Source organism: Embiotoca jacksoni, unplaced genomic scaffold (genome assembly GCF_022577435.1).
Source record: "Embiotoca jacksoni isolate LCO1_2020_lvr unplaced genomic scaffold, fEmbJac1.0.p SCAF_16, whole genome shotgun sequence".
Lineage (NCBI taxonomy): Eukaryota > Metazoa > Chordata > Actinopteri > Embiotocidae > Embiotoca > Embiotoca jacksoni.
This window is the reverse complement of record NW_027185296.1, coordinates 6,469,211-6,494,666: the sequence shown is the minus strand read 5'-3', so window position 1 is coordinate 6,494,666 and position 25,456 is coordinate 6,469,211. Positions and strand designations below refer to the sequence as shown.

The window sequence follows — 25,456 nt, the reverse complement described above, 5'->3', positions numbered from 1 at the left end:
TCCTGCCAGTCACTTCAGCTGGGGGTTCTCGGTCTGCGGGGAAACACGGAGCGCGCAGCCGCCGAAAAGCTCCAGCGCCGGGCTCCGGATCTGGACCGTCTGAGGCGGCGCTGCTCTTTGTCAGGGAGGGGAGGAAGGTGAACTCACTTGCAACACCTGAAAATAACATTTAAAAAAATAAATAAAAATAAAAATGGAGTAATATCAGTTGAAACATGGAGAATTACATGTTAAATCCACTACTATATTATACTAATAGGCTATAATATAGCATAGCTAATATAATACTCACCACGGTCTACTACTGCTGTTATTTAAGTTTGGACAAAATAATATAAACACAGGAGCCCCGAGGTTTTTAGTGCTGCAACATTTATTTAATCATTTGATCTATTTATTATTTAATTTATAAAATAGCGAAAACAAAAAATACACAATATGATTTATCATCCAAAGTTACATTGTGTACTATCATATGTGGCCAAAAAAATAAAAATAAAAATAAAAATCCTCATATTTGAGAAAATGCAATCTGAGACTGATTGTAATTTGTTCAATTTGAGTTGATTTAAATATATAACATTTGCTGAGCAGCCGCAGCAGCGCGCTCTGTGGCCACATATGGTAATTACAGGACTGGTGCTTGCACGAGGGGGTAAACCCATGAGACATCGCTCAGGTCCACTCACTGTGGCCACACCTATTCTAGATGAGGTTATGGACGCTATTGACGTCCTTTTCTAAAAGTAAGAAAGAAACAAAGACAATGATATGGGCATGCTGGAAAAAGCCAGAGAGAAGGCCAAGACCTGCTCCTCCCTGTGCTGTGTTTCAGTTCCCAGTCAGTTGTGTCCAAAGGGGCGCTGACTAGGGGAACTGTGCGGAGTTGATCGGAGGGAGAGCCAGACCGTATTTCAGTATCTGACATCTGAAGTCCTGGAGCTGGGTGGAAATGCTGCCCGTGATAACAAGAAGAAGCCCAAGACCATCCCCTGTCTACTACAGTTACCCATCTACAACCACGAGGAGCTCAACAAGCTGCTGCTGGTGAATAGTGCACTTTTCACAGGGGGTCCGAACCACTTACCAAAGTCACACAGTGCGAGAACAGGCAGTCAGGATGCGGAGTGGGAGTGAAAGAGGTCCCGGGCTCCTTATTACACGTTCAGCCTACCATCACAATGGTTTTGAAGATGATGTTGAGGCTACCCTTAACACAAAAATCAAGTATTACATATGTACATGCCCATTCACTGACAGGTGCCCATTGGCTCATTATTATTCCTGCCCTTAACTACACCAGCCTTGAGATAGCAGAGCGGAAATGAAGGGTTTCTGCTATTAATTGAGAAATCTATCTTTTTTTTTAAAACTCATGTCAGGCTCACATTTTGTCTGTCGCTGCAGAAGACAAACTCATGACTAAGTTAGTATTGAAGTACAGGATTCATCTTGGTTCAAGCCCGACTGATACCCATAGTGGTCAATAGTATTTTTTTCAACACAACCACATTATGCAGCCTAAGTAAGTACTTTCATGTGTATCCCTTAAATTAGTTTATTAAAGATCTTCTAAGCAACTCAGCTGCAACTTCTAAATCACAGAAAGCAAATCTTTAGCGTCTCTGTACAGCAAATATGTGATTAGCTTTTATCATAGATGGTTTCTGAGGTGCTAATGGTGATACATATACTTAGGGGACAGGTATTTTTTGAGGACAATGTTATTTGTCAAAAAGATACGTAGCATTTTAGCATTAAACGTCAGCAATGTGCAAATGCCGCATTTATTAAAACCACAGGTGAAGCAAACATTAACAACTTACTGCACCAAGTAGCACATAGCAATCGACTATTTGAGATCAATCAGCACTTCACACCATCATACGACAGGATAATATGAAACTATTTTATGATCCTTTCACCAGATTTTCTTTTCTGTTCAGACTAAACAAAGTCACCGTGTTGTAGAGCAGTGTAAACATCACACACTGCCGTAAACAAGGTACTCGTAGTTCTCTCAGATTTGCATAGCAAATATTAATTTAATGAAACCTGCTCCATTGAATGAACTTAGCTGCACACAATACCTGGACGTTTTCCCTGCAGGATGGCTGAATCCAGTGTGTCTTCACTTCAACTTAAGAGAAGAGGAGAATAGATCAGAATAGAGGGGAACATTTGCTTCTTATTTATCACATAGGAGTGCAGTTTGTGAGCATGGATGGGTACACACCGCTCTGCTCAGCTAAGAGCTGGCGGAGCAGGCTTGTTGTTAATCTGAGGAATGTTGTTACCCAGTGAACAGAGTAAATGAGGTCTTAGTGAGATTAAATGTCACAGGTCTGAAGGACTAAGGGTTGTGGAATCTAGTCAAAACAGATCTCTTTGTGGTAGTCACACTGTCTGACGCCAACTGGAGGCGTACACATGCCTCCTCTCTTCTCTTCTCACACTTGTCCCACTTCCTCTCAGGTGCAGCTTCTCTCCTTTTTTCAGTGGGAGTGGAGGAGGTTGCGTGAATGGCTTTTTATCCCACTAACCTACCTAGAGTGCTGTTGTGCAGCACTACAGCCCTGCTGCTGCTCTGTTGTACTACGACTTCGTTTCAGTAGGTGGCACCAAAAATAAAAGCCAATTCACTCACTCCAAATGTCAAACAGGGACAACGGGATACAACGTCGTGAATAAATAGGATTCAAATCTGACGAGAGAGCAAGCGAAGGGAGCTCCACATCAAATGAACATAATGGGATTCTGTCGGCGTATACGCAGGCTTGTGAGGTTGTAGGAATAATTCAGGAGAGGTCGCTTGAAATAATGACTGAATGAAGAATTTGAAATCGAGTGTGGCTTTTTAAAATTCCTAAACAACTTAAGTTCTCTAAAGTGTCCCCCCCCCCCCCCCGTCACTCACAAAGGCACCATTCTCCACTGGGAGCACGAATATTGTGAGGCAGTCGTGCCTGTCATTAATGTGTTGACACTTCTCTTTTTATCACATGCTCGGGGCAGAATTATGATGTTTCCACCTGGCAGCTGATAGTTTAGTCAGACCGGAGGACACACAGACGTCCCAATGATGGCTGTAATGACTGCTGACGAAAAAGCGGCAGGGTCAGCACTCATCACATCACTGAAAACTGTTCCTCAAGTCTCCAAAGAACCCCCCTTTTTTTTTTTTCATAGTTTTAATTCTTTCTCTGGCAAAAACAAACACATATTATTTGCATATAAAACTGTCAGCACTGACACAACAAAAATATATGTATTTCTAGCCACCAAGGTCTGTTTTATTCCCTTAGGCCCAAGGAGGTATCAAAACAGGTCAAGTGTTGTTCTCAGTCAGACAGAATATTCCCTCTGAAACCCAAAATAGAAATGTCCTAAATAAGGGAACAGGTGTCTCTGTCGAAGTTTGACTTGAAGACCGCCGCTCTGGTGATCACAGTTTGTCATTTGATGAGCCAGGATGCTGTTTTCACAAGTGGTACAAATTCACTATTGACTCATTTTTACTTATATATTTAGACTGTTTTTTTTTTACTGTACATAGGCATGTTCTGGTTTAATGCACAAAAATAAAGTTTCTCTGTGTTCAACATATGATATGATGAGATTACCTGTTTGTTTCCTTCAATTTACCACGTCAAACACTGGAGCCGAAAAGCTTTGCGAATCAACAGAATATTGAATTGGTAAATGTTCTGCATTTATATAACGCCTTTATGTCTTAGCGGTCTACAAAGTGTTTGACAATTTGTGCCTCACATCCACACACCAACAACAGCGCTTCCATGCAAGCTGCTCACCTGCCATCGGGGCAACTTGGGGTTCACCGTTTTTCCCAAAGAAACTTTGGCACGTGGACGGGAGGACCCGGGGTGGATTGACCAATAAGGCAACACCTTTGATAGTAAAACTACTGAACTTCTTTTGTTGTAGTTTCTTCAGTGAGTATTTGTAGGTAAAACTAACATGTTTGGGATTTGGATGAAGGGTTGGACAAAAAATGACATCACCGTGGATCGTGGGAAATTATGATGAAAATCCTTAATGCGTTGTCATTCCCTGTATGTCAAATACTGACGTCAAAGCTATTTGTGTCTCATAATGTGTCGAATGCTTTACGCTTAGGCAACGGAAATGATGTGGTTAGGGTTCGGAAAAGATCACGGTTTAGGTTACTTAAAACAAATCCACACTGACTTTTGCCTTGAATGCTACGCTCCCAAGTGAATGTGATGGATTCGTGCCATCCAATCACCTCCAACCTTCTCCCAACGCAGACTTTCCCTCCATTATAGTACATCACATTACCGTTTTCGATCCTCCTCATCACTGTGCATACGACATGAGGTACTTTGTTTGTCTTAGACGCCAATAGCCTTATTTGATCCGAGAATGAGAACGATCTGAAATCTTTCACTAGTTGGGATTCTATTGACTAAACAAGAAATTGACTAATAAAAATAATCAGCAGATGAATAAACAATGACAACAAACTGTGGCATTGACCTAACGACATGAAGTGGCTGTTGAATGATTTAATTAGGGAGGCACCTCTTTCTCTCCTGACATCAATAAAGACCTCTTTACAAAGTTCCCCAGATCAGATCATTTTTCCGTACAATGAGAAGATGCCAAAGATTGTTGTGGCACTAAAATCGGACTCAACTGCCACAGATGGTAGAAACACATCATTTTATAATAGCATGGAAAAAGATGCTTGATTGGTCACATTGTGGCTGATACCTTGACTTCATAAGAATCCGTCATTTTGGATTGGTGCATCGCTCAGTTGTGTGAGCATGAAATAGTTCATATGCTGTGACCTTCACTGAACACCAGTGGGAGTTTGTTGTGTTTGTCTGTCCAGTAGAGCTGGAGAAGCTACAGAACACCAAGGATCATTGGAGCTCTTTTGGTGGTTTATATTTAGCCCCACAACCTACAAAGAGACTGCTGGTTCCAAACCCATTTCTATGTTTGTACATTATGGTTCCTTTATAATACACTAGTATAGTAGCAGTAGCCTATATCTACATGCAGCAGCATCAGCCAGCATCAGCCTTCATTAGTACACTTTGCATTCAGTACACACACACACACACACACACACACACACACACACACACACACACACACACACACACACACACACACACACACACACACATGAGTAAATAAATTACAAATCAAATCCATGTATTTCCATTTCCCCTCTGCTTCATGCCATAAACTTCTGCAACATTAACTCCTCCCTCTCTCTCTGACTTTCTCTCTCACACACACACACACACACACACACACACACACACACACACACACACACACACACACACACACACACACACACACACACACACACACACACACACACAGAGAAGCAGAAGGCAAAACAAACTTCCGCTGATTCTCTCTGCAGCCTGTAAATGGAGGGATTAATATATTTGAATGGAGAGAGTCTCTTTCCTTTGTTGGCGTGTAAGGCTCAGTAATTAGCTGCCTGGGGAGTCAGGAAGCAAGAGCCTCCGTTCAGCCTCTGTGTGTGTCGGCCGGTGTGTTTATGCATGAGGGCATCTGTGTGTACGTGTGTGAGATACAGGCTGCGTCCACCAAGGAGAGGGTCATGAGCTTAAACAGACAAAGCGTTCCTGGATTATCCTCTTCAAACGGCTCCCTGTGTTACTGATTTATACTCTTTAGCACTTTGTGTTCCTGCACTTCAGACTCCGGACCCTGTGGCTGAGACAAACAACTGGATCTCGCACCATCTGAATCCCTCTCAATCAGACAAGCAGAATGCAATCACATAGTATATTGAAATTAAAGCCAGAGGGTGCACGCCAATTCTCAAGTGAAGCAGCTGATCACTTGTCTGCATATGACGACGCTTCGGTAAGACAGGAAGAAGGCGTTTAGAAAAATATATACAACAGGACACATGCCTGATACACTGCACACACATCATCTGTGACCAAAGGAAGCTTTGAGTTTTGGTACAGCTGCAGAAAACATGTACAGCAGATCAGTTGATCCACTTTGTATCAGTCATCAGTAACCAAGGTTGAGATGCAGAACTATGAACCATCAGTGTGTGTGTGTGTGTGTGTGTGTGTGTGTGTGTGTGTGTGTGTGTGTGTGTGTGTGTGCTTGTGTGCTTGTGTGTTTGGGCGAGAGAAAGATCCTGAAAAAGTCTTCATCATCATCGTACTTGAATAAATAGTCATAACAGATTAAATCATAATGGAATTAAATTTGTCCACTGACATGTGGTTGTTCAGATACATACACTCATTTTTGTACTGTTGAGTCATTGCTTGTAATTTATAAAACCTGCTCTGTACCTCTCTTTGTTTACTTCTTTAGAGTATTCTATTTTAGTGTGTGTGTACAGTATATTCTATTTCGTAATGTGTCTTTCTTTTCTTGCACTAACATCTAAGAGAATCACTTTTACACTATAAGCAGAGTCCGTGTATTTCATGCTGCTTAACTGCTGTCTGCAGACACTTTACTTATCAGTCTGTTCATTCCCTCATATTCAATTTTTGTTTCATTTTCTTGGTACAACCTCCCTGTCTCCTCACTCTATTTGCGACTAGTTTTGTCCTGTCTGGTATCTCGTCAAACGAGTGTGATACGGCGAACGGTCTACCAGAGGATACCGTGTCACAATTCGCCTCGCCTGGGCGAGTACCCGCGAGATGGATCAAACCCAGGACTTTCACCTGGGAGACCAGGGTTTCACTGTGAGAAACCGACGCAGATTTTGTAAAGGAAATCTTTACCTAAACATAACCACTTGGTTTTTGTTTGCTACACTTGAGTGGACAAATGGGTGAATGCGTCGGTCGGTCCACACTTCGGTACAGACTGAAACATTTTGAACTGATGCCTTTAAGCTTTGTGTTGGCATTCAAGCTCCCCAGAGGATGAATCCTACTGATGATATACTTCTACAGCTCCAGGTTGACATTTTGAGCTATTGGGTTATGAAGGACAGCCATGAAATTTTATTCACACATTCATGTCCCTCTCAGGATGAGCTGTAGTAACTTTGATCGTCCCTCTGGTGGCACCATGAGGTTGAAATTTCAATTTATATGACCAAATACCTGCCAAACTAATGGTAGTGGTACTTTGTGTTTAGTGTGTTTAACCATTTCCAAACGAACCCGATGATTATTTACAACATGGTAAATATCAAACCTGCATCAGCATGATAGCATCGTGACGGCTGTCACGTTAGCACGTAGCTCTGAACACTGCTGCCTAAGTATAAAACCTTTCAACTGGCAGACACAGTTAATCCAAAATAAGAGCAGCGAGGATGATGCTGAGAGCTGCTGACTATAACAGTAGATGTCACTTAAGGCCATCGATGAGGAAGACTAAAGCTTTTGGAAAGAACACCATGCTCGGGTCAACACTGTGATAATGAAGCCCCATGATGCAGTGAGTGATCCGATAAATCTCACACACAGACCGCTCAAGTCATGTTGATAATCTAGGTACATAACTGCTGTCTTTCAGGCCGGCGGATTGATCACCGTTCCGTCTCTGTCCCATCAATCACTTATGAAACCATAACCAAGAGTGCTCTGAGCCATCTTTAAACCAGCTTGACGTGCTTTACTGGGGATTTATGAATCACACATACTGTACAGTACATACTGTGTGTCAATCAGCCTCTCGCATGAGGAATCTCTTATTGTACACAGTTTACTGTGCCCTCAGTGTCATTATCACAGTATGCATTCACATGTTTTTAGATATTTAAAGGGAACTGGATCCTTTGTTCTAGTCAGCGTTTAGGATTAAATTATTTATTAAGAAGCACTGATAAAAACTCTCCAAACACAACAGCATAAAAACAATGACAATTGACAATTTTGTACCTGTAATTTTGGGATTAAATTATAAAATGGGATTTTTAAAAGTGTTTGAAATTGACTATTGACTATTTTTATGTGCCCAACATTTAATTTGTTATTCAACAGAAAAACTTTAATGGTAAATAAAGATGCCATGGACATTTGCATCACATCAGACGCTGGGAAGTTGTGATGAATTTTTCTTCACTATTAATATATTATATGCAACAAATGAATCAGTAATGACAATAATTGTTAGTTGATTCCTCGTGGAAAGTAGCAGTACATTTACACAAGTGGAGAAATTAAGTGTTTGAGCAGAGGGGGAGGGAGTATTCAGATCATTTACTTACTTAAAAGTACTAATACCACACTGTGAAAATAATAAGTAAAAGTCCTGATTTCAAAACCTTACTTTAGTAAAATTATGTGAGTATTATCAGTAAAACGAAGTATTCAATCCTTATAAAATCGTCTCTGACATTTACTGTTACATACAATGTTTTTGGATTAATGTTAATGCCATAATGTGCATTTTACTGCTGTAGATATTTACTTGCTTTATATAATGTTTGTTGGTCACAGCAATGTATCATATTACATAACAACATCATGTATTTGCGGCTTTCCTGTTCTTTGAGAACAATGACTCTCTAAACAACCTCAGAAAAAACAGTCATGTTTTTGGCTTTGTGACATTTTCTAACAAACAAAAAAGGGATGTGAGATAATCTATTTATCTTGAGAAATGTAATTTTATAACGCACCATTTCATCTTTCAGTTTACCAGAAACATTCAAAATTCAAATTAACCAAATTTGGAGATACATGGTTTTTACTGAATAGTAAAGACATGAAGAATTGTAATGGTATGAGTAACTAGTAACTAAAGCTGTCAGACAAATGTAATAGCATAGAAAGTACAAGATTTGCCTCTGAGATTTTGTGGAATAGAAGTATTAAGTGACATAAAATGGAAATACTCAAGTAAAAAGACAACCATACATTTTTACTTGAGTACAATGCTCGAGTAAATGTACTTAGTTACATTCCAGGTACTTTAAATCAGTATCTCTATTTCCTGCGGCTTTGTGCTGTAAATCCAAAGTTGAAATATGATGCATTGGTAGAACGAAAACTCCCCAACAGTTTATCTGGGAGTAGACATTTATTTACCTCAACCATCTACAACAAATAACCTCCATAATCAGTCAGAAATGATCACCAGGGATCTCATTATGAGCTGGCTACTTTTCCTGTGGATATTTTAAATGTATTTTCATGCTCACACATGAGTGCAGGACTTTAACTTGTGAAGTATTTTCCATGAGAAGTTGCTTCTCTTAGTAAAAGATACGAGACCTGTTTTCCACCAGTGGTCCTCGTAATTACCATCTTCCCTTGTTAAACAGTTTGTGTGTCAAACAGGAAGCTGTTAGTGAGGATAAGAGGCTGTTCGGCATAATTGTGAATGTTTTGAGGTGAATTAGTTACAACTAATGTGACAATCTGACTTCCTTTTGTTCCCTATTTCATGCTGACCAAGTAAATTCTGCGAGCACGCTGAAGAAAGAACGTACAGTGGCAAAGGTTTTACTTCCTCTTTCAGACAGCTCTATCTCTGACACAATGTCCTGAACTGTGGGACCCTTCAGTAAACCCAGCCTCTGCCCCTGCTGTACTCTGCTCCATCATGTGTGCTGCGTGTCCCTGTTTGTGCGCCCCTGGTCTGTGCGTGAGGCACTTAACCCCGGGTCACGTGCATGTCCCGGAGCGCCTTGTTTTCCCATACATGGACCACAACACACTTATCTATAAACAGATTAGACTGTCAAGGTCATCTCTGTTGCCCACTCCTCTGCATTCCCTGTTCAAACTCTCATCACCTGCTCGGTTCTGTCACACTTCTCCCCATTTTGGCTCCCTCCTCTTCCTCCTTTTCCTCCTCCTGCTCCTCCCTGTGAGAGCAACTGAAAAAAATAGTCCTCTTTCTCACACTGATGGGAGGTTCAGGGGGCCACGAGGCAACGTGCCGGGTCAAAGGATTCGTTTTATCATTAATAAGGAATGCTGCGTGGCGAACTTTAACCTGAATGCCCTTCCTGAGAGGATGTGTCAGTGACAGCTTTATCCACTTATTGTCAGAGTGTCAACGAAAGCAACACATCAAGCGAGAGAGGCTCAGTAAATACTAGAGGACAGTCAAGGTCAGGTCGGAGTCACAGGCCCCTGAGCAGCGTCGGCCCCTGGGGGGAAAGGGTGTATTGGCTCACGCACTTCCCATCACAATGGGAATATGGGGACACCGTTGTTTTATTGCTGCCCTTCACACGTAAATGTGCACACGTACGTGCACACATGCAAGGGGCTCAGTTCTTAGAACCATTTCTTCTGGAAAGTGTCAAGATAGCCGGGTGACGAGTCATATCATCTCCTGTGAGCTACGAGTGAAAGAAAAACATGCAGTAAAAGCAAACAATTAAGTCACAATCACAAACAATAAATTAACAACAAAGGAGAGATTACGAGACTGAAAGATAATGACAAGTAACGGACAGAAGTATGGTGACACCAGAGTGAAGTCATGGCACAATTTGATAGAGCTGATTTTTTTAATTTTTTATCTTTCATTGCATGGTGATACGAGACTACAGTCACTCCAGGAAATCACAATTAATACAAACTCAAATGATCTCTGGAATATTTGTGCTTCCTTAACAAAAATAACTCTTTACATACAATTAGCAAGGCTCTCCTCCCTCTCCTTTCACCATCAAAACAAACCGCACGCTGGCTAACTGGAAGAAATCGGAACAACCGGAGGAGACAGGGTCTGTAAGAAATGTGGTCTTTTGATTTGAATGAGGAATTTGTTAAAAGGTTTTAAACACACTTCCAGCTGTAAGAGACTTCACTTTTCTTTTGTGCATGCAGTAGGCCTATGTGTCGAACTAATATTATTTAAAAAGCATTTAAGACCCTCGTTTTTTTCAGCAGATTTAGCTTTTGTATTCTACAATCACAGATTTATTGTTTTGTAAAACAACTTTTATGGATTTTTTTTTTTGTAACTTTGAGCTCCATGGTCCTCTTAGTTAAAACATTGTTCATATCTAAAAAGCAATGTGTCTGTTTTTTTTCACAGCATCTTTGGTTGTTTTAGGAATTTACTACAAATGAGTGTCACTATATCGAAACAAGACAGAAAGAATCAGATCACAACATTCATTTCAGCAACAGCAAATTTCCTCAAAAACCTGAATTAAGAAAAATCTTAAAAAACTTCTCCTGCTGTAAGAGAAACAAGTGGCAAATTTCACCTCATTACATTATAATACAATTGAATATTAGGATGTTGTTCGAAAGAAGTTTTTTTGCACTGTGGTGTGGTGTATTGGTGGGCATTAGTCTTTCCGTTGTTAATATTAATGAATATATATTGCCTTATTGTCATTTAATGTGCCACTTGCAGTGTTTTTAAAAAAAAAAATCATCAGCCTTTTTCCTTAACTGCATGTGAAATCAGTGGCGGGTCGACACGTGAATGCAGATCAGAGCGGGGATACAAATTCCCAGGATTTCCGTGACACTGGGGCCTGACAATGATGCATACATCCAGCACTGTAAGGATTTAAATATATATCAAGGCACAGTGGATCCGAATGATCTAATGAGTTAGGAGAAGAGGATATCTGGTCTCTCCAAAATAAAAGTGTCTTTGCCCTGAACTGTGTGTGTAAAGATTTTCCTACAATCTGGCCTCCATACGTGCAGAAATGAACAACATTTCAAAAAAAGAGAAAATGTCTCGTGGCTAAATTTGACGTTAAACTGACACACGTTGAAAGCAAATTTGTTGATGGATATGCTAATGAGTTTAATATAATATTCCCGCTCAAGATTCAATTCAGCTTTTCTAACATTTCGGATAAAGTAGTGCACGATTTATGGCTGTTTTTTTTCAAGAAGAAGTAGCAAAAAAAAAATCTTGATATCTGAATAACATTTTTAAGCCACAACAAGCCACACTGACAAACCTGTAAATATTTATTGGACACACATTGTCACTAAGCATCCAGCAGCATTTTCATCAGTGTTTTCCTGACCTTTGACCTGAGCAGGAAATTGTTTGTGCCTTAAATCTTGCGTTTGGTAAAATTACAAACATACAAGAGGAATGTGTTTGCTCCTGACAACAAGCTATAAATATTTACAGCCGATATGTGTTGTGAAAGAATAAATAAAAAAAGTGAACAACAAAGATGTCTTCGTTGAAATGAGTTTAGCTGAGAGGCATGTGCAGGTCTGAGAGCGGGGTGAGTTTTCTTCCTGACTCTCAGGTCGACTGAGACCGAAACGAGAGAAAGGGCAAACACTTAATTGCTTCCCGCAGAGCGAGGCATGGTTATGGGATAAATGCGGCAGCACTGTATTCGTGTTTACAGAGGAAACAGACCAAGTGGCACACCACCCATCCTGGATGCAGCGAGCGCCACATCCAAGGTGACAACTACTTTTTCTCAGAGGATCAAAGACAGATTGCAGCGTTCGTCCCAGCATCAATCACAGGGGAGGAGGAGACTAACTGCTACTCTTGACACTCACTCGGCCCAACGTCTGCAAAGCTATTTACCCGTGAACTCTCTTCCCAAAACAAAATTAGAAGTAACACGGTCGTCGCCAAACAAACTGCCAAAATCCTTGATTAGTTTCCTCCACCGTCTGCTTTTAACTATTGTTAGTGACCTAGTGGAACGAACCCTAAGTGCTGTCCCCTGAGCCCGTCACTTGTTTGATAGAGATGTTTGAGAGAGAGAGAGACTGTGTGTATGTGTGTGTGTGTGTGTGTGTGTGTGTGTGTGCGTGTGTGTGTGTGTGTGTGTGTGTGTGTGTGTGTGTGTGTGTGTGTGTGTGTGTGTGTGTGTGTGTGTGTGTGTGTGTGTGCGTGTGGCATGGCCTGTTCTTTTCCGTCCCGGAGGATCAGAAGTGGGGACGCTAGGCATCAAGGCTTTAACTGCTCGCTCTTCTCGAGTCCTATTTCCGTCCAGCAGCCCTGAGGCACGGTACTTGAACATCCTGCGACTCAGGCCTGACTGACCAGAGTGCTGCTCTCTGACCCCCGGGGGCCAACTCTCTGCACGGTGAGAATGGGGGGAACCGGGAGGTAGAGGGGGACGTGTTGTGTCTCGAGGCTTCCCAGAATGACAAGAATAAAACCATTGTTTGTTTATGTTATCACAAGGCGAGGGACGAGGAAGTTGGGGATCAGGGAAGTTGGATGAGTGTAAAAGTTCAGCGCGAGGTCTGGGAGTCAACAAACAAACTGGGGACTTACGCAAGCTGGAGTTATTGTAATGTAATGACATTTACTTGACAGTGTGCAAGTGTGTGTGGTGATCGCATGCCTGAAAGAGGCCGCCAGTGTGAGAGTACAGTGTGTCTCGTCACTATAAATAACCCCAGTTTAAAAAACATTAGAGAAAAATAGCCCAAATTAGGACATAAATATTCAGAGTGTGCAAAAAAAGAAGCAGTCCGATGAAGCGTGCAGCCTCAGAGTGGACAGGTGACGACGGTCTGGAACATGTTGTAACTCCATCACTGTGACATGTCTGTGCATTTTGCTGAATGTTGATCTGCTCGCTGAGTTTGATTTTAATAGGCAGTGGTCAACCGTTTACATGGACTTAGTCATTTCTGCACCCTATTCAGTGAATCTTTGTCACAAAACAAATTGTTTCCTTCATAAGTTTCTTTGTGGGAGTGCCTCTTCATTTTCTGCCCATGAAATGTATACGTATATATATATATATATATATATATATATATATATATATATATATCACACAACTGCAATGTCCATAGTTGAGCGTGCAAGCAGGTGACTTTTGTTGGACACCCATATTTGTACTGCTTCTATTGAATAAAGGCAAATAATGGCTAAAATTTCTCCACAAAGTCCTGAAGCCAACATGATCAATAGTATGCGGACTGCCCTAAAATCACGAGTCACTACAAGAAAAAGAAACAGCAGGAATAATTATAATCTCTATAATCAATTCCTACATGAGTGACAGCCGGAAGAAAAAAAAAACTTGTTTTTAACACGAACAAAAATTTCCAACAACAGGAAGGAAAAACTCCCGGTCATCTGCCTCAACGCGTTGGAGATGACTGTTGGAAAATTCAGTGGTGGTTCCCAGACGGATCAGGTGGTGATGGGGAGGAGGAGGAGGGTTGAGTATCAGTAGGAGAATTACGATGATTTTTAAAGACCAGGGATGAAAAATGGATTGGCTCAAAAAGCACAGACAGAAAGATCATCAGGCAAATATGATGACAACAAGATTATAAATGAGAGATTTGACAGTGTAGGAAAGAGGACGTGACAAAACAAAATAGAGCAGCAAGAAACACATGCCCACAGAGAAAATGAAGATGAAACATGAGGGAACAGGTCTTCCTTACCAAATTTATGCATAGGCTTCATATGTAAACTTTTGACGCCAACTGTTCTCCTCAGCTCTCTTTGATCCTGTCTGCTGTATTGATTTCCTGTGCTCGTAGATGTCCAGATGAAAACTTTATTTAAGCCTTGAACTGTGATCAATAGCTCTGCCTGTGCTCCTCCATGCACCGTCACCTGCCCTGTGCTCAGTCTGCAGGACAGTCGGCTCTTTAGCTCGCCAGCTTCGATCACATTCAAGTGATGCAAAAAAAAAAAAAAAAAAAAAAAAAAAAAAGCCCCCATTAGAAGACAACATTTTCAGTTTTTTAAAGCAACAACACACTTAGTGTTAATATCCTCGGTTGCCCCGCGCTGTTGTGCAGCAGGAGGGTTTAACCAAAAGATCTCTGAGCTGCTAAATTAAAAAAATAAAAACACTTGACTTCTAGGTCAAAGCTTCTCACAACCTCCTCGCTGCTCCTCTGATGTTTTACTCTGCTGCAACAGTCCTCTTATTGTTCTTGCTGCAGTGTGGGATACATCGAGAGAGAGAGAGAGAAGGGGGCGTAGAGGGAGAGGTGAACAGGTAAAACTGGGAAGAGGCTGAGAGCGATACATGAGGCTGCAGAGGAGACATGAGTGGAGAGATGAGACAGAATGAATTATCAGAAACAGCTGCAGCAGCGGTCGAGGCCAGCGTGACATTTACTGAGAAGTGCCACTTTCACACTGGGCCGTGCAGGAAACCTGTAAAGACACTGAGAAGTGTGCAGTGGAGGAAGCTTTCAGTAACAGGAGCAGTACAACAGTTTAGAAATACTCCAAGTCTTGCATTCAATATCCTACGAACGAAGTAAACAAATGTAAATGTGTTATGCTGTAAAAAAAACACGATCGTGATTAGATTATCGTTGTGGCATTGATGTGGAAACTGTAGTTTATTTCAGAGATACAATTCTAATTATATTATTTGTTGCCGGGTGTTTAACCTGTAGCAATACAACATATTTTAGAAATGAATCACGTGTTTTGTAACATCCTAATCTTAGAGCTGTCGGACTGCTCAAATGCAGAGCAGCAGAAGGACAATGTGGCATAAAATGGAGGCGGTGATGTGTTGTTTTAAATCTACTGTAGATTCTGTGATTTACTGTCATTTTATGTATCTTTCTGTTATATTTCAGAGGTTTCCGTTAATATTTTGCAGGTGCAACATGCATATCCTTTTAGAGCAGAGGTGCCCAAATTCTTTCCTCGGAAAGGCCAAAAAATGTTCTGGATGGAGGGACGCTGACCACAAATAGATGTTTACGTTTTCTGAAATTATAAAGAAATTGAATATATTTGACAGAAAATAAACATTTTAAATCAAAAATTTAATTTCAAAATAATTTAAATACTACTATTGAATCTACATTACGGTAAATGTATTGCTATGCAGAAATTCTTGTAAACCCCCCCCCCCCCCGCCAATTTAAGTTAATAGGGGAGCTTGACAGCACTGTGCTATACATTCCTGTAAAACTCATATAATGTATTTTGTATCCGCAAAAAATTCACGGTTAGTCATTACGTTAGGATTTAGAAGAAGTGCGTTTGTATCCTGAGTCTTGTTGTTAGATACGCACCCTTCCAAGACATCCAGGCATTTAACAAGGCAGAAGAAATATAGCAAGAAAAGACTCAATAGTCAAATCAGAGCTGGTCGAACAACCAAACAGGCGGCATCAGTATTGATGTGGATGGGTTGGAGTATGTTGGCCCGGAGAAGACGACCCTCCACTTCTGTCCATGTGAATGGTTGTGAAACATGAGAATATGAGCAGGATGCTGAAGCGTGACTGAAATAACATTCACAGAAAGTAACTGCACTGAGAAAGTAACAAGTCAATGAAGACCTTGGAGAAGAAATTTGCCACTTTTGTGTTTGCAATTCATTGAGGACCATCTGGCCGGCCTTGACGTACCACCTCAGCGGACAAGACATTTGATGAATGACGTCGAAACTACCCTTGGAAAGAAACCTTGGTCTCAAACATCCTCACAAATAACAGCTCCGCCAAGGATTCTGTCTTTTTTTTTTTTTTTTTTTAAATCAGCTCGCTGCTTTACATCCACACAATGGAAACAATTTCTGAAATTTGATGTCGGACTCAAAAGAATCTCGGCTTGTTTGTGACCATTTCTGTGTCCGCTGTCAGTGTTTTGTTCGCCAGCGTTCCAGAACATCATGCAGGGTAGATGAAAGCGAAAACAGAAACACTCATACTGCTAATCTGCTACTCCGAGGAGCCTCCCTTGTACGAGGCGGGGCCCCGCACCTGCTGTGGTGGATCCGGGCCTCCTGGGGGTGGGGGTGGGGGGGGAAGAGAGAGAACAGCGAAGGGGCCCGGGAGAGGTGCGCCCGGTTCCAACATATCACTTTTTGTTAAACAGCACACGATTCGTGGGACCCACCCAGGATGCAGCCCGGCCTGGGTGGGCTCCAGCCTCAGGTTCAGCCGGGCCCAGCTCTCTCGCTGTCTACGTCACCTCTGACAGTTTTTACCCTCACGACCGCCTCCCTGTCTGAGCAGCCACTCCCAGCCGGAGGCTCAGAGAGAAGGACGTGTTGCATCCGAGCCACCTGTAACCTCCTTTCTCAGTCCTAATTCTTAGATGTTAGAGGTTGGAGTTAGATGAGGGGGCTGACACAAAGCTACTGTCTGTTACTGAAAGTCAGTGGTGCAAAGTAACTCAAGTCCTGTTCTTTTCTTTGGTGCATGTTCTGTACTTCAGTATTTTTGACTTCATGCTACTTTGCATTTCCACTCCACCACATTTATCTGACAGCTGCAGTTACTGCAAGGCTTCAAGATGAGTCATTTAAAAAAAAAAAAAAAAAAAAAAAAAAAAAAACGAGCAGCAGCGTCTACTTGCAGCCTCTTGTCACACATTTTACATATTCTTATATTTCACAGGAAGCAAAGAGTACACTGCAAAAACTGTGGATCTAACCAGTTAAGAGAGTAAAATAATCTTATATTTAGATTAAATCTAGTTGGTCTTGTTTGTAGTATAAAGGGATCATCTAGTGCCTTCTCAATAGATCATCTGACTTTATTTAAGTTAATATTACTTGCCTTTACTGATAAGCATCTTTGTCTTTCGGGACATGTTAACTGAAGGTGTTGAGCACTTGTTTCACTGCTGCATTTAAGCTGCTTAGCATAAATTGATTTTTGCTTTTTTGATTTGGTTTTGGATAGATTAAAGAAATGAGAGAAATGTGTTAACGAAGGAGCTTTAAAGTTGCCGGTAGGAGGTTTTGTTACCGTGGACACAGCCAGGCTAGCCGCTTCCCCGTGTCTCCAGTCTTTACGCTAAGCTAAACTAAGGTCGTGCCTCAATGTTTCTCGAAGTGTATCTATAAATGTGCCGCCTCCTGGCCGACAAGCCTCAAAGCCTCCTATAATACCATCAACAGCCGCGGCCTTCGGTCCTGCCTGCTGGGAGATCCTGAACCACTAAAAGGTGAAGGAGCAAAGAAGCAAGAAATTAAGCCTCTCAGCAGCAGCAGCACTACCTGGGCTCTTGTACATCAAAGGCCGGGCACAAACCAGCAGGGAGGTTTTTCTTCCACTGGGGACTCTTTCAGCGCCGCGCTGCCTGACAAATAGGCTGGAAGGTTCAGTCCATTAACCCACATGTTGACACTAGGCTGGGAACATGGAGTGATAGAGAGGCAATAGGCGGCTGCTGCAGGGAATGACATATGGCTCAGGCCTTCGGGGGGCAATAAATATACATGCGTGCACAGGCGAAAAACACACAGGCATGTACCGACACACACCAAACACACAGCCGAGGAAGTGCTGCTACGGCTGCTCAAGTTATCTGCGGTTTACTCTCAACGGCCAACATGACTGTCTGAAATCGGGCTGCATCCTCAGGCACTGGAGGTGAAAGTTGGCCTTCTGGGTGTTTCAGCTATTTCACACTCCAATCAGAGGACAAGCCACAACACAGCTGAATGTATGTGTGTGTGTGTGTGTGTGTGTGTGTGTGTGTGTGTGTGTGTGTGTGTGTGTGAGCTTTGAGAGGAACCCTCATTAGGGTGTTAAGACTGAGGAAGAGCCACAGACACAACACAACCACACAGATAGACGGCGATACAGAAACACACACACACACACACAGGAGGCAGGTGCTGCAGAGAGAAACGGCAACGGCAAAATGAAAGCAGAGAAAACTCCACAACACCTGCGCAGACGAGGGATCAGCAGATTGAAATCAGCAGTGATGAACCTCTGATCAGAAGACACGCACTCCAGAAAACACTGTGGGAAAGTTTCACTGTTTCAATATGAATTGGCTTTAAAGGTTCAGTTCGGGATTACACGGCAAGAAATGGAACAGAACTATTTACAGTTATGTTTTCATTAGTGTGTAGTCACCTGAAACTGAGAACTGTTGTGTTTTCACTACTTTAAAATGAGCCCTTACCATCTACAATGGGAGCAGGTCCTCTTCCATTGCACCCCCATATTTCTACAGTAGCAGAAAGGACAAACCAAACACCGGTTTGACGAGGGGCCTTCCGCCGGTTTTTTGCAGCCAGCGCTTTCTTACACACTTGGAGGTGGAGAGTGTTCATGCCACCGTAGGTGTAGTGCTGCCAGAGATATAAAGTGTTCACAGTTCATTTCAAGTTTTTGAGTGCTTGACGAGCAAATCATCTCCGAAGCATCTCTTAAAAATCAAGAGCTAACAACCAGAAAATTCAACTATAACAGCAAAAAAAAAAAAAGAAAATCAATAAAAACATTGGATGAGTTAATTGGCTCCTGGAGATTTAACTGTAAAGTGTCTAAACTCTGCAGCTGCAGAGCATGTGACAGTGACTGGAGCTGGAGTATGTGTGGAAGATAGTGACTCAACTTCATAGGCTTTAATAAGTGCTCCTTTTACACTCCTATTAGGTCATTAACATTACAGCACATTCAAAATGTCAGCAGAAAGGAGAGGGGGAAAAAAAAAGAAAAGTCTCCTTCATCTCTGTAGGCATCCCAAAATCTTCAGCGTGGCTGCGGCCAAAAACTAATTTAAAAAGACTGGAGTGTTGGGATGTTTAACAGGCGCACCGCCGGGCTAAGACGGGAGAGAACTCCCCCCCCCCCCCCTCCCACACACACACACACAGTGATTCTTCGAGTGATGCATCGTGGTCACAGCTGATGTGTAAGAAAAGTATGAAACGTGTGAACGTGTTTGGATGTGTGCACATATTTATATGAACATTTACATCGATACAGGAACAGTATTGCAGTCCTGCGTATTTACAATAATCTGTGTTTATATCTCATGTTGCATTTTTAATATTATTTTAAACCACAACTGACCAAATTATTAAAGGTTTTAATCACCTCTGCATCAGTACAATGTTATTTACGACCTGCCTGCTCAGACGTTCTTATTGTAGGCTGAAGCATCTATAAGGCATCAGTGAAAGATTCATTAACTCTTAATAAAGGCATTAGTTATACGACTATTTTAGAAAGACATCCCTTTGACAGTGAGAGCTGTGGTGTGAAGTGGTGTGAAGTTAAAGCATTACAGTGAAGTACGCTCGTGTTTCACGGCTGTGCTTCACCAGTTATTTTCCACCAGGTTATAAATTGTAACCTCTTATTAAGGGTGCCGTATTAGGAAGCGGTACTGAATTGATGAGGCTAAATTTACAAAACACGTCTTTGAGCAGACGCGATGTGGCACTATTTTCAGATCCTCGCTGTGGGAAAAGCCTTCAGGAAGGAGCCCATTCTTGTTTCCTGGGTCAGAGGTTAAAAGAGCCCTTAATGAGCCTCTCACAGAGGTATTTTCCAACAACTCGTACTTAACACATCCCAGACTCTGGAGGCCACACGGGAAACTAAAAATGAAGCTAATGGGATAATACGAGCATAATGAAAAAGAGAAACCCCTGATGAAGTCACGTCCTGCAGTTTGAGAAGCTGCAGCCTCACGGAGCCAGAGCATTACCAAAGCCCTGAGAATGGAGGCGCAAACAGCTGTGATTAAACTGAGGGATGATGATCCTCCGCTGTGACACAGCCTCATTTGGTCTCCTGGTGGCCCGCATACCTCGGCTTCCAGCCGGCAAAATACCCCCCAGGGATCTTAAAATACACGGCAGGCCGGGTCCCGGCCCAGCCAGCCGAGGAGAGGGGAGAGAGGAAGGGCCCGGGGCAGAGCTGCAAGCCTGGGCAGGCTTCACAGGCCGACAAGTCAGCCTCACAGCACGGTGGAACTGTCTGCTTCAGTGTGTGTGTGTGTGTGTGTGTGTGTGTGTGTGTGTGTGTGTGTGTGTGTGTGTGTGTGTGTGTCTGCAGGACACAAAACAGACACCTAAAGCTCCGACGCCAAACTGTTATCAGGCTAAATTAAAGAGCAACAACAAAAAAAAAAGCTGACAAACGCACGGCTCTCCGGAGTCACGTTTGCTCGTCGTGTGCTTTTCCTGCAGCCGGCTGCCTTTATTTAGCCGCACTTCAATCCTCAGAGACCTTCTAAATGAGTCGGGGGGGATAAATTAGGAGTCAGGGCTTGATCAGGCCACCGGGGTCATGGAGGTCGTCTTCCGTTTGATACTCAAAGGTCAAGAGCGCCACACACTGGCCACACGAAGTCACTGCATCAGTTATGACAGAGGGCACTGTTTGGCATTTGAGTTTATGAGGGAGGGAGGGAAGGACGAGAGAGAGAGACACACACACACACACACACACACACACACAATACACACAATACACACAATAGAAACAGAATTATTTCACTCTCTGGAGTCAGAGTTGGACTTTTTTTTGGTGATCCTTTAAACACACAACTTTGACTCTAAATGTGACACGAGTCCTCATACGGATATGAAATATGGAGTTACAGTCATTTAATGAGAAATCTCTCCTCAGCAGTCATCACCACCGACAACAAACATATGAAGTCAGACACCAAAACGCACAACAAACAGGACTGAGGACAGTGGACCGATACAGAGAGGGGAATCTAACAGCAGAGACTTCAACCTCCTCGTAGTGAACGTCTGCACACCTCAACAGGAAGGAAAACAACCACGATGCTTGAAATGGATTCTGTAATCTGTGATATCGTTTCATTTGAGTGAAACATTTGGTGGCAGTTTAAAGGTGCAGTACGCAGAATATTAACATGTTGGAGGTGGTTTGTGACGCACTACAATTTAGTTATGAGCAGATATATACGAGTTTATGAACATTTCGTCAACATCTGTAAACAGAGGCTTCTATATAAACACATAATGGACTCACATTCAAGTGAATCACAGTTACCCAATTTAATAAGCACTTTAAAAATGTCCATATATCTGCTTACAACTACTTTATGGTGCGTTAAAAAACATTTATCAAATGTTTATATGGTGATAAATACAAAACAGGGGAGTTAGAGTTACCAAATAATTGTTTCTATTTATCAATCAGATCTTTTTTTTAAAGGAATTGAATCTGTGAACTGTGTCTACAGTAGATGGTGGATGCTCCTCGATGCACACACGGTGGAAAGAAACGCTCCTTAAAAAGGACTCTCACTTACTGGCAAAGTGCATCCGCGTGTTCGATGGCTGGTCGCCTCCCTGATGAGGGGTTACAATAATTAAGGCTCAGTCCCTGTCCTCTCCGTATTAAGACTCTGCTGCTCCTTCAAGTAGCTCTTTACCTCTATTCACACGCTGCTCTGTTTAAAGAAAAATACTGATGCTTCAAACCATATTTGAAACTTCCATCAGCCCGTTTAGAGGAAGAATTTCAGTTTCCAAAGTGCAAATGATTCAGCTCAGTTGTTTTGGTTTTGACCACTAGTGATCTCACACATAGAGACGTGCTGGAGAGACCTCCGGAGGCCTACGTCGTTACTGCTCTTGTAAACACAAGAGGATGAAGCACTGAAGAGTTCAGGGAGGTGCACAGTCATCATCTGAGTCGGGGGAAGATTCTGATGAAGAGGATCATGCTGATGAAGGTGAAGGAGACCAGGATGAGCATCAGCCAGAGCAGCCAGTTCACGGACTTCTTGGTGTGCTGCTCCAAACGCTCCGACTCCGTCTTCAGCTTCTCAAAGTTCAGGTCCGCCTGACGCATGGACTGGCTCAGAGTCTGCGAGGCAGAGAGAGACGTCGCTGATGTAAATATCAAGATAAAGAAAAAAAATATAGTGGAAGGAATAATCACACCTCAAAAGTTCACATGCGTAGGGGTGGATTCAGAGGCTGGCTGTGAACCTTAGCTGTCATATGCTGCCCCCTTGTGGCCGGAATCGGGTAACACATCAAGAGGAGAAAACGTTTGAGCAGCAGAAACTCCGTAATCCTCGGACAAAATTACACATAAAAAACCAACAAAAACCAAACAGAAAAAAATGCTAAATATCTGACAAAAAAAAAAGAAGCTTTCTTTGTAGGGACACTGATGGGAAAAGAACTGAAAGTTTAGCAGTAAAATACAATGTTGTCAATCGACCTGATGAGCCTAACTCGATTTGTCCTGTCCTGTTTCCGACTCTTCATAAAACCACATAATCCAGTCACGTGACCCTGCCTCAGTGATCTCTAATCATTAACTTGTAATCATTAAAAATATGTCGGTTTAATACAATGACGGATTTCAGATAGTGAATTTCTGCCCTTGTCAGCAGCAATAAATCTCAGAGAGGAACAAAAGGGGGACGATATGCGGCAAAGGTCCACGGCCTGAATCAAATCGGAGATGTTGCGATAAGACGCGACCCGCCTCACGCCACCCGGCCTGCCGGGACACCGTAGTTATGATCTCAAACTTGGTCCACAGCAGCTCTGTCGTCCCCCATGCAGCTACCTGGTTGTCCTGCTTGATGATGTTCTGCGCTGCCAGAGTGTTGTTCTTCAGGTTGCGGGCCAGGTTGAGCATGTCGTCGGCCAGCTTCTCCTGCAGGTTGTGGTGGTGCTGCAGGACGGCGTCCAGCTCGGCCGCCGACTGACGCTCATCCAGAGGAAGACCTCTGCGGACAGAGAGTCAACGTCTTTTTTTATTTTAACTCTAGGTGCGAGGCTGAGGCTCTTATACACCGTCACAATGAGGAGTCCAGGAGATACAATAATTCACGATGGAAGGGGTGAGCCTGAACAAACAAACAAACACACAAGACGGTAGCTCTTACAGACAAAACGTTACGTTTTACCTTCTGTTTCTCAAGTCGGACGTGTCTGTAGAGAGAAAAGGACCAAAAATCACCTCAAAGAAAAACATCTTGGATCTGAATATATGAGCTCGTTAAAATAATTTGCCGTCGTGTTTAAGTCGAGATGCTGAATTCAAATACTTCTTACCTTTGCCTGACAAGCCCTATAAATGACAAGAGAACGCCAGACAAACGAGTTAAACAAAAATACTGCACACAAAGCTTCACAATCTAGTTCACCGATTTGACTTTTTCTACCAAACGACTTTCTCGAGGCACAGACTTGTCGAGGTTATGCATGAGAATACAGTGCGTTTAATTAAGCAACTACTTCTCCCAATTAACATCCGCGACGGCTGTGAACTAAACACCGGATATCCGGGCTGCTCCGCGCGTCAGCCGAGCAGCGTCCACCCCGTCCTACCGTGCCGAGCAGCTCGTCCCTCATCTCCCCGGTGCATCGGGCCTTCGTCTGCATGTGGACGGTCTTCGTGGCAGGCATCCTCTCGTTGGCTATCGTGGGTGTGCGGCCGGGGGCGAGGAACTGGTTCGCTAGAGCCTTCTCTGTTGGCGAGGACTGTAAAGAGGAGCGGGACAGACACCAGATCAGGGAAACGTCCTGACCTGAAGAACAACTCGGGGAGACTGAGCAACGTTTTGTTTTTCAGTATTCGGGATGTCAAATTCTTTGAACAAATAAGAAACACAGGAAGGGTTATAAGATATTGCCACCAACCAGTTTCTCTGCCTCTAGAAGTCCTTTCAGAAAATCTACTTTTCTCGTGTATTCAGTCAGGACCTCTGGTGTTGGTTTGCTGAAAGCAGACACGAGGACGGGCAGAAATGTGTGAAAAACTGGCATACATAATAATAATAATAATAATAACACATTGAGCCTCATTTTACTGCTAATCTTCGGTGCTTTTTCATGCACATCTTTCACAGGAATAGAAAATAAAACATTGACATTATGAGGTGTGAAGGTGAAGGGTTGGCGTTACCTTAGACTTTTCCTCAGAGCCACCAGCATCTCTTCCAGGGCTCCAACGTACTGGAGGAGACAAAGCAGGCAAAGTGAGGCAGGTCTCAGCCGACCTTTCATTTATAAAGGTCACACTGCAGCAGCAGCGGCACTGAATATCTAAATGCTTCGTTCTTTAAGAGTCCAAATCATACACGACATACAATTGAGCACCCGAGATAAACTGGGTTAAACTGTTCATTTGTTATCACGCTGATCCGATCAGATCAATACAGTAATAATGTGGAGATCATGTTTAACACACGTTTAAAACAAGGCCCTCACATGAACTCGGGTCCAGATGTAAGTCTGACACCAACAACACTGAAACATCACAACCTTCATGAGCTCGATCTATTTTATTACACTGAGATAGGCGCACCTACTAAACTCACCTGAAACACTCGAGTGAACGATACAAAAATAATATATATAAATATTTATGGACAATTTGTGAGGTCTTTGAATGCAGCACCGTGTAAAAGGACGTGAGTGACGTTACACGAGAGGCAGCTCACCGGTCCGGCTGATAAATGTGTGTGGGTGTTTTTTTTTTTTTTAAAGCGTATCGTTGTGTAAACAGAGGTAAACAACAACAGAGGTAAACAACAACAGAGGTAAACACCGCTCCCGTCGTGGGTCTCTGTGACGACGTGGCTAAACAACAACAGCTAACTTTAGCTCAGGAAGGTCAGACTAAAACAACAACAACAACAACCAGCTCCGACACGTCACTCCGGGCTTCACCGCTTTACCTTTTCGAGCCTCCATTCCGCCTCCCCTCGTTTCTCCGACGCTATAGATTCACAGCGAGACAATAATCTGATGAAATTGATCTCTAATCTGGAAGCCATGTTTGACGCCGATGCACCGTCGCGGCCG

At 42.7% G+C, this 25,456-nt stretch overlaps 1 protein-coding gene across 1 annotated transcript; it reads right to left on the bottom strand.

Annotated features, from left to right (window-relative positions):
- Window positions 1-21,236: 21,236 nt before the first annotated feature.
- Window positions 21,237-25,456, bottom strand: use1 (unconventional SNARE in the ER 1 homolog (S. cerevisiae)). Its single transcript, XM_069150531.1, has 8 exons — window positions 25,330-25,456; window positions 24,555-24,604; window positions 24,290-24,368; window positions 23,978-24,130; window positions 23,702-23,717; window positions 23,554-23,578; window positions 23,211-23,373; window positions 21,237-22,493 (listed from the first exon to the last, which is right to left on the bottom strand). Exons 1-8 carry the CDS (start codon window positions 25,426-25,428, stop codon window positions 22,311-22,313), a joined length of 768 nt encoding a protein of 255 aa, XP_069006632.1. The 5' UTR covers window positions 25,429-25,456; the 3' UTR covers window positions 21,237-22,310.

Excerpts from the sequence above, each read along its gene's own strand:
- use1 (XM_069150531.1), bottom strand. The coding sequence starts at position 25,428 with ATGGCTTCCAGATTAGAGATCAATTTCATCAGATTATTGTCTCGCTGT. Across the intron at positions 23,374-23,553 it reads TCCGACTTGAGAAACAGAAG|AGGTCTTCCTCTGGATGAGC; the intron begins GTAAAACGTAAC and ends CTCTGTCCGCAG. Across the intron at positions 22,494-23,210 it reads TCATCAAGCAGGACAACCAG|ACTCTGAGCCAGTCCATGCG; the intron begins GTAGCTGCATGG and ends TCTGCCTCGCAG.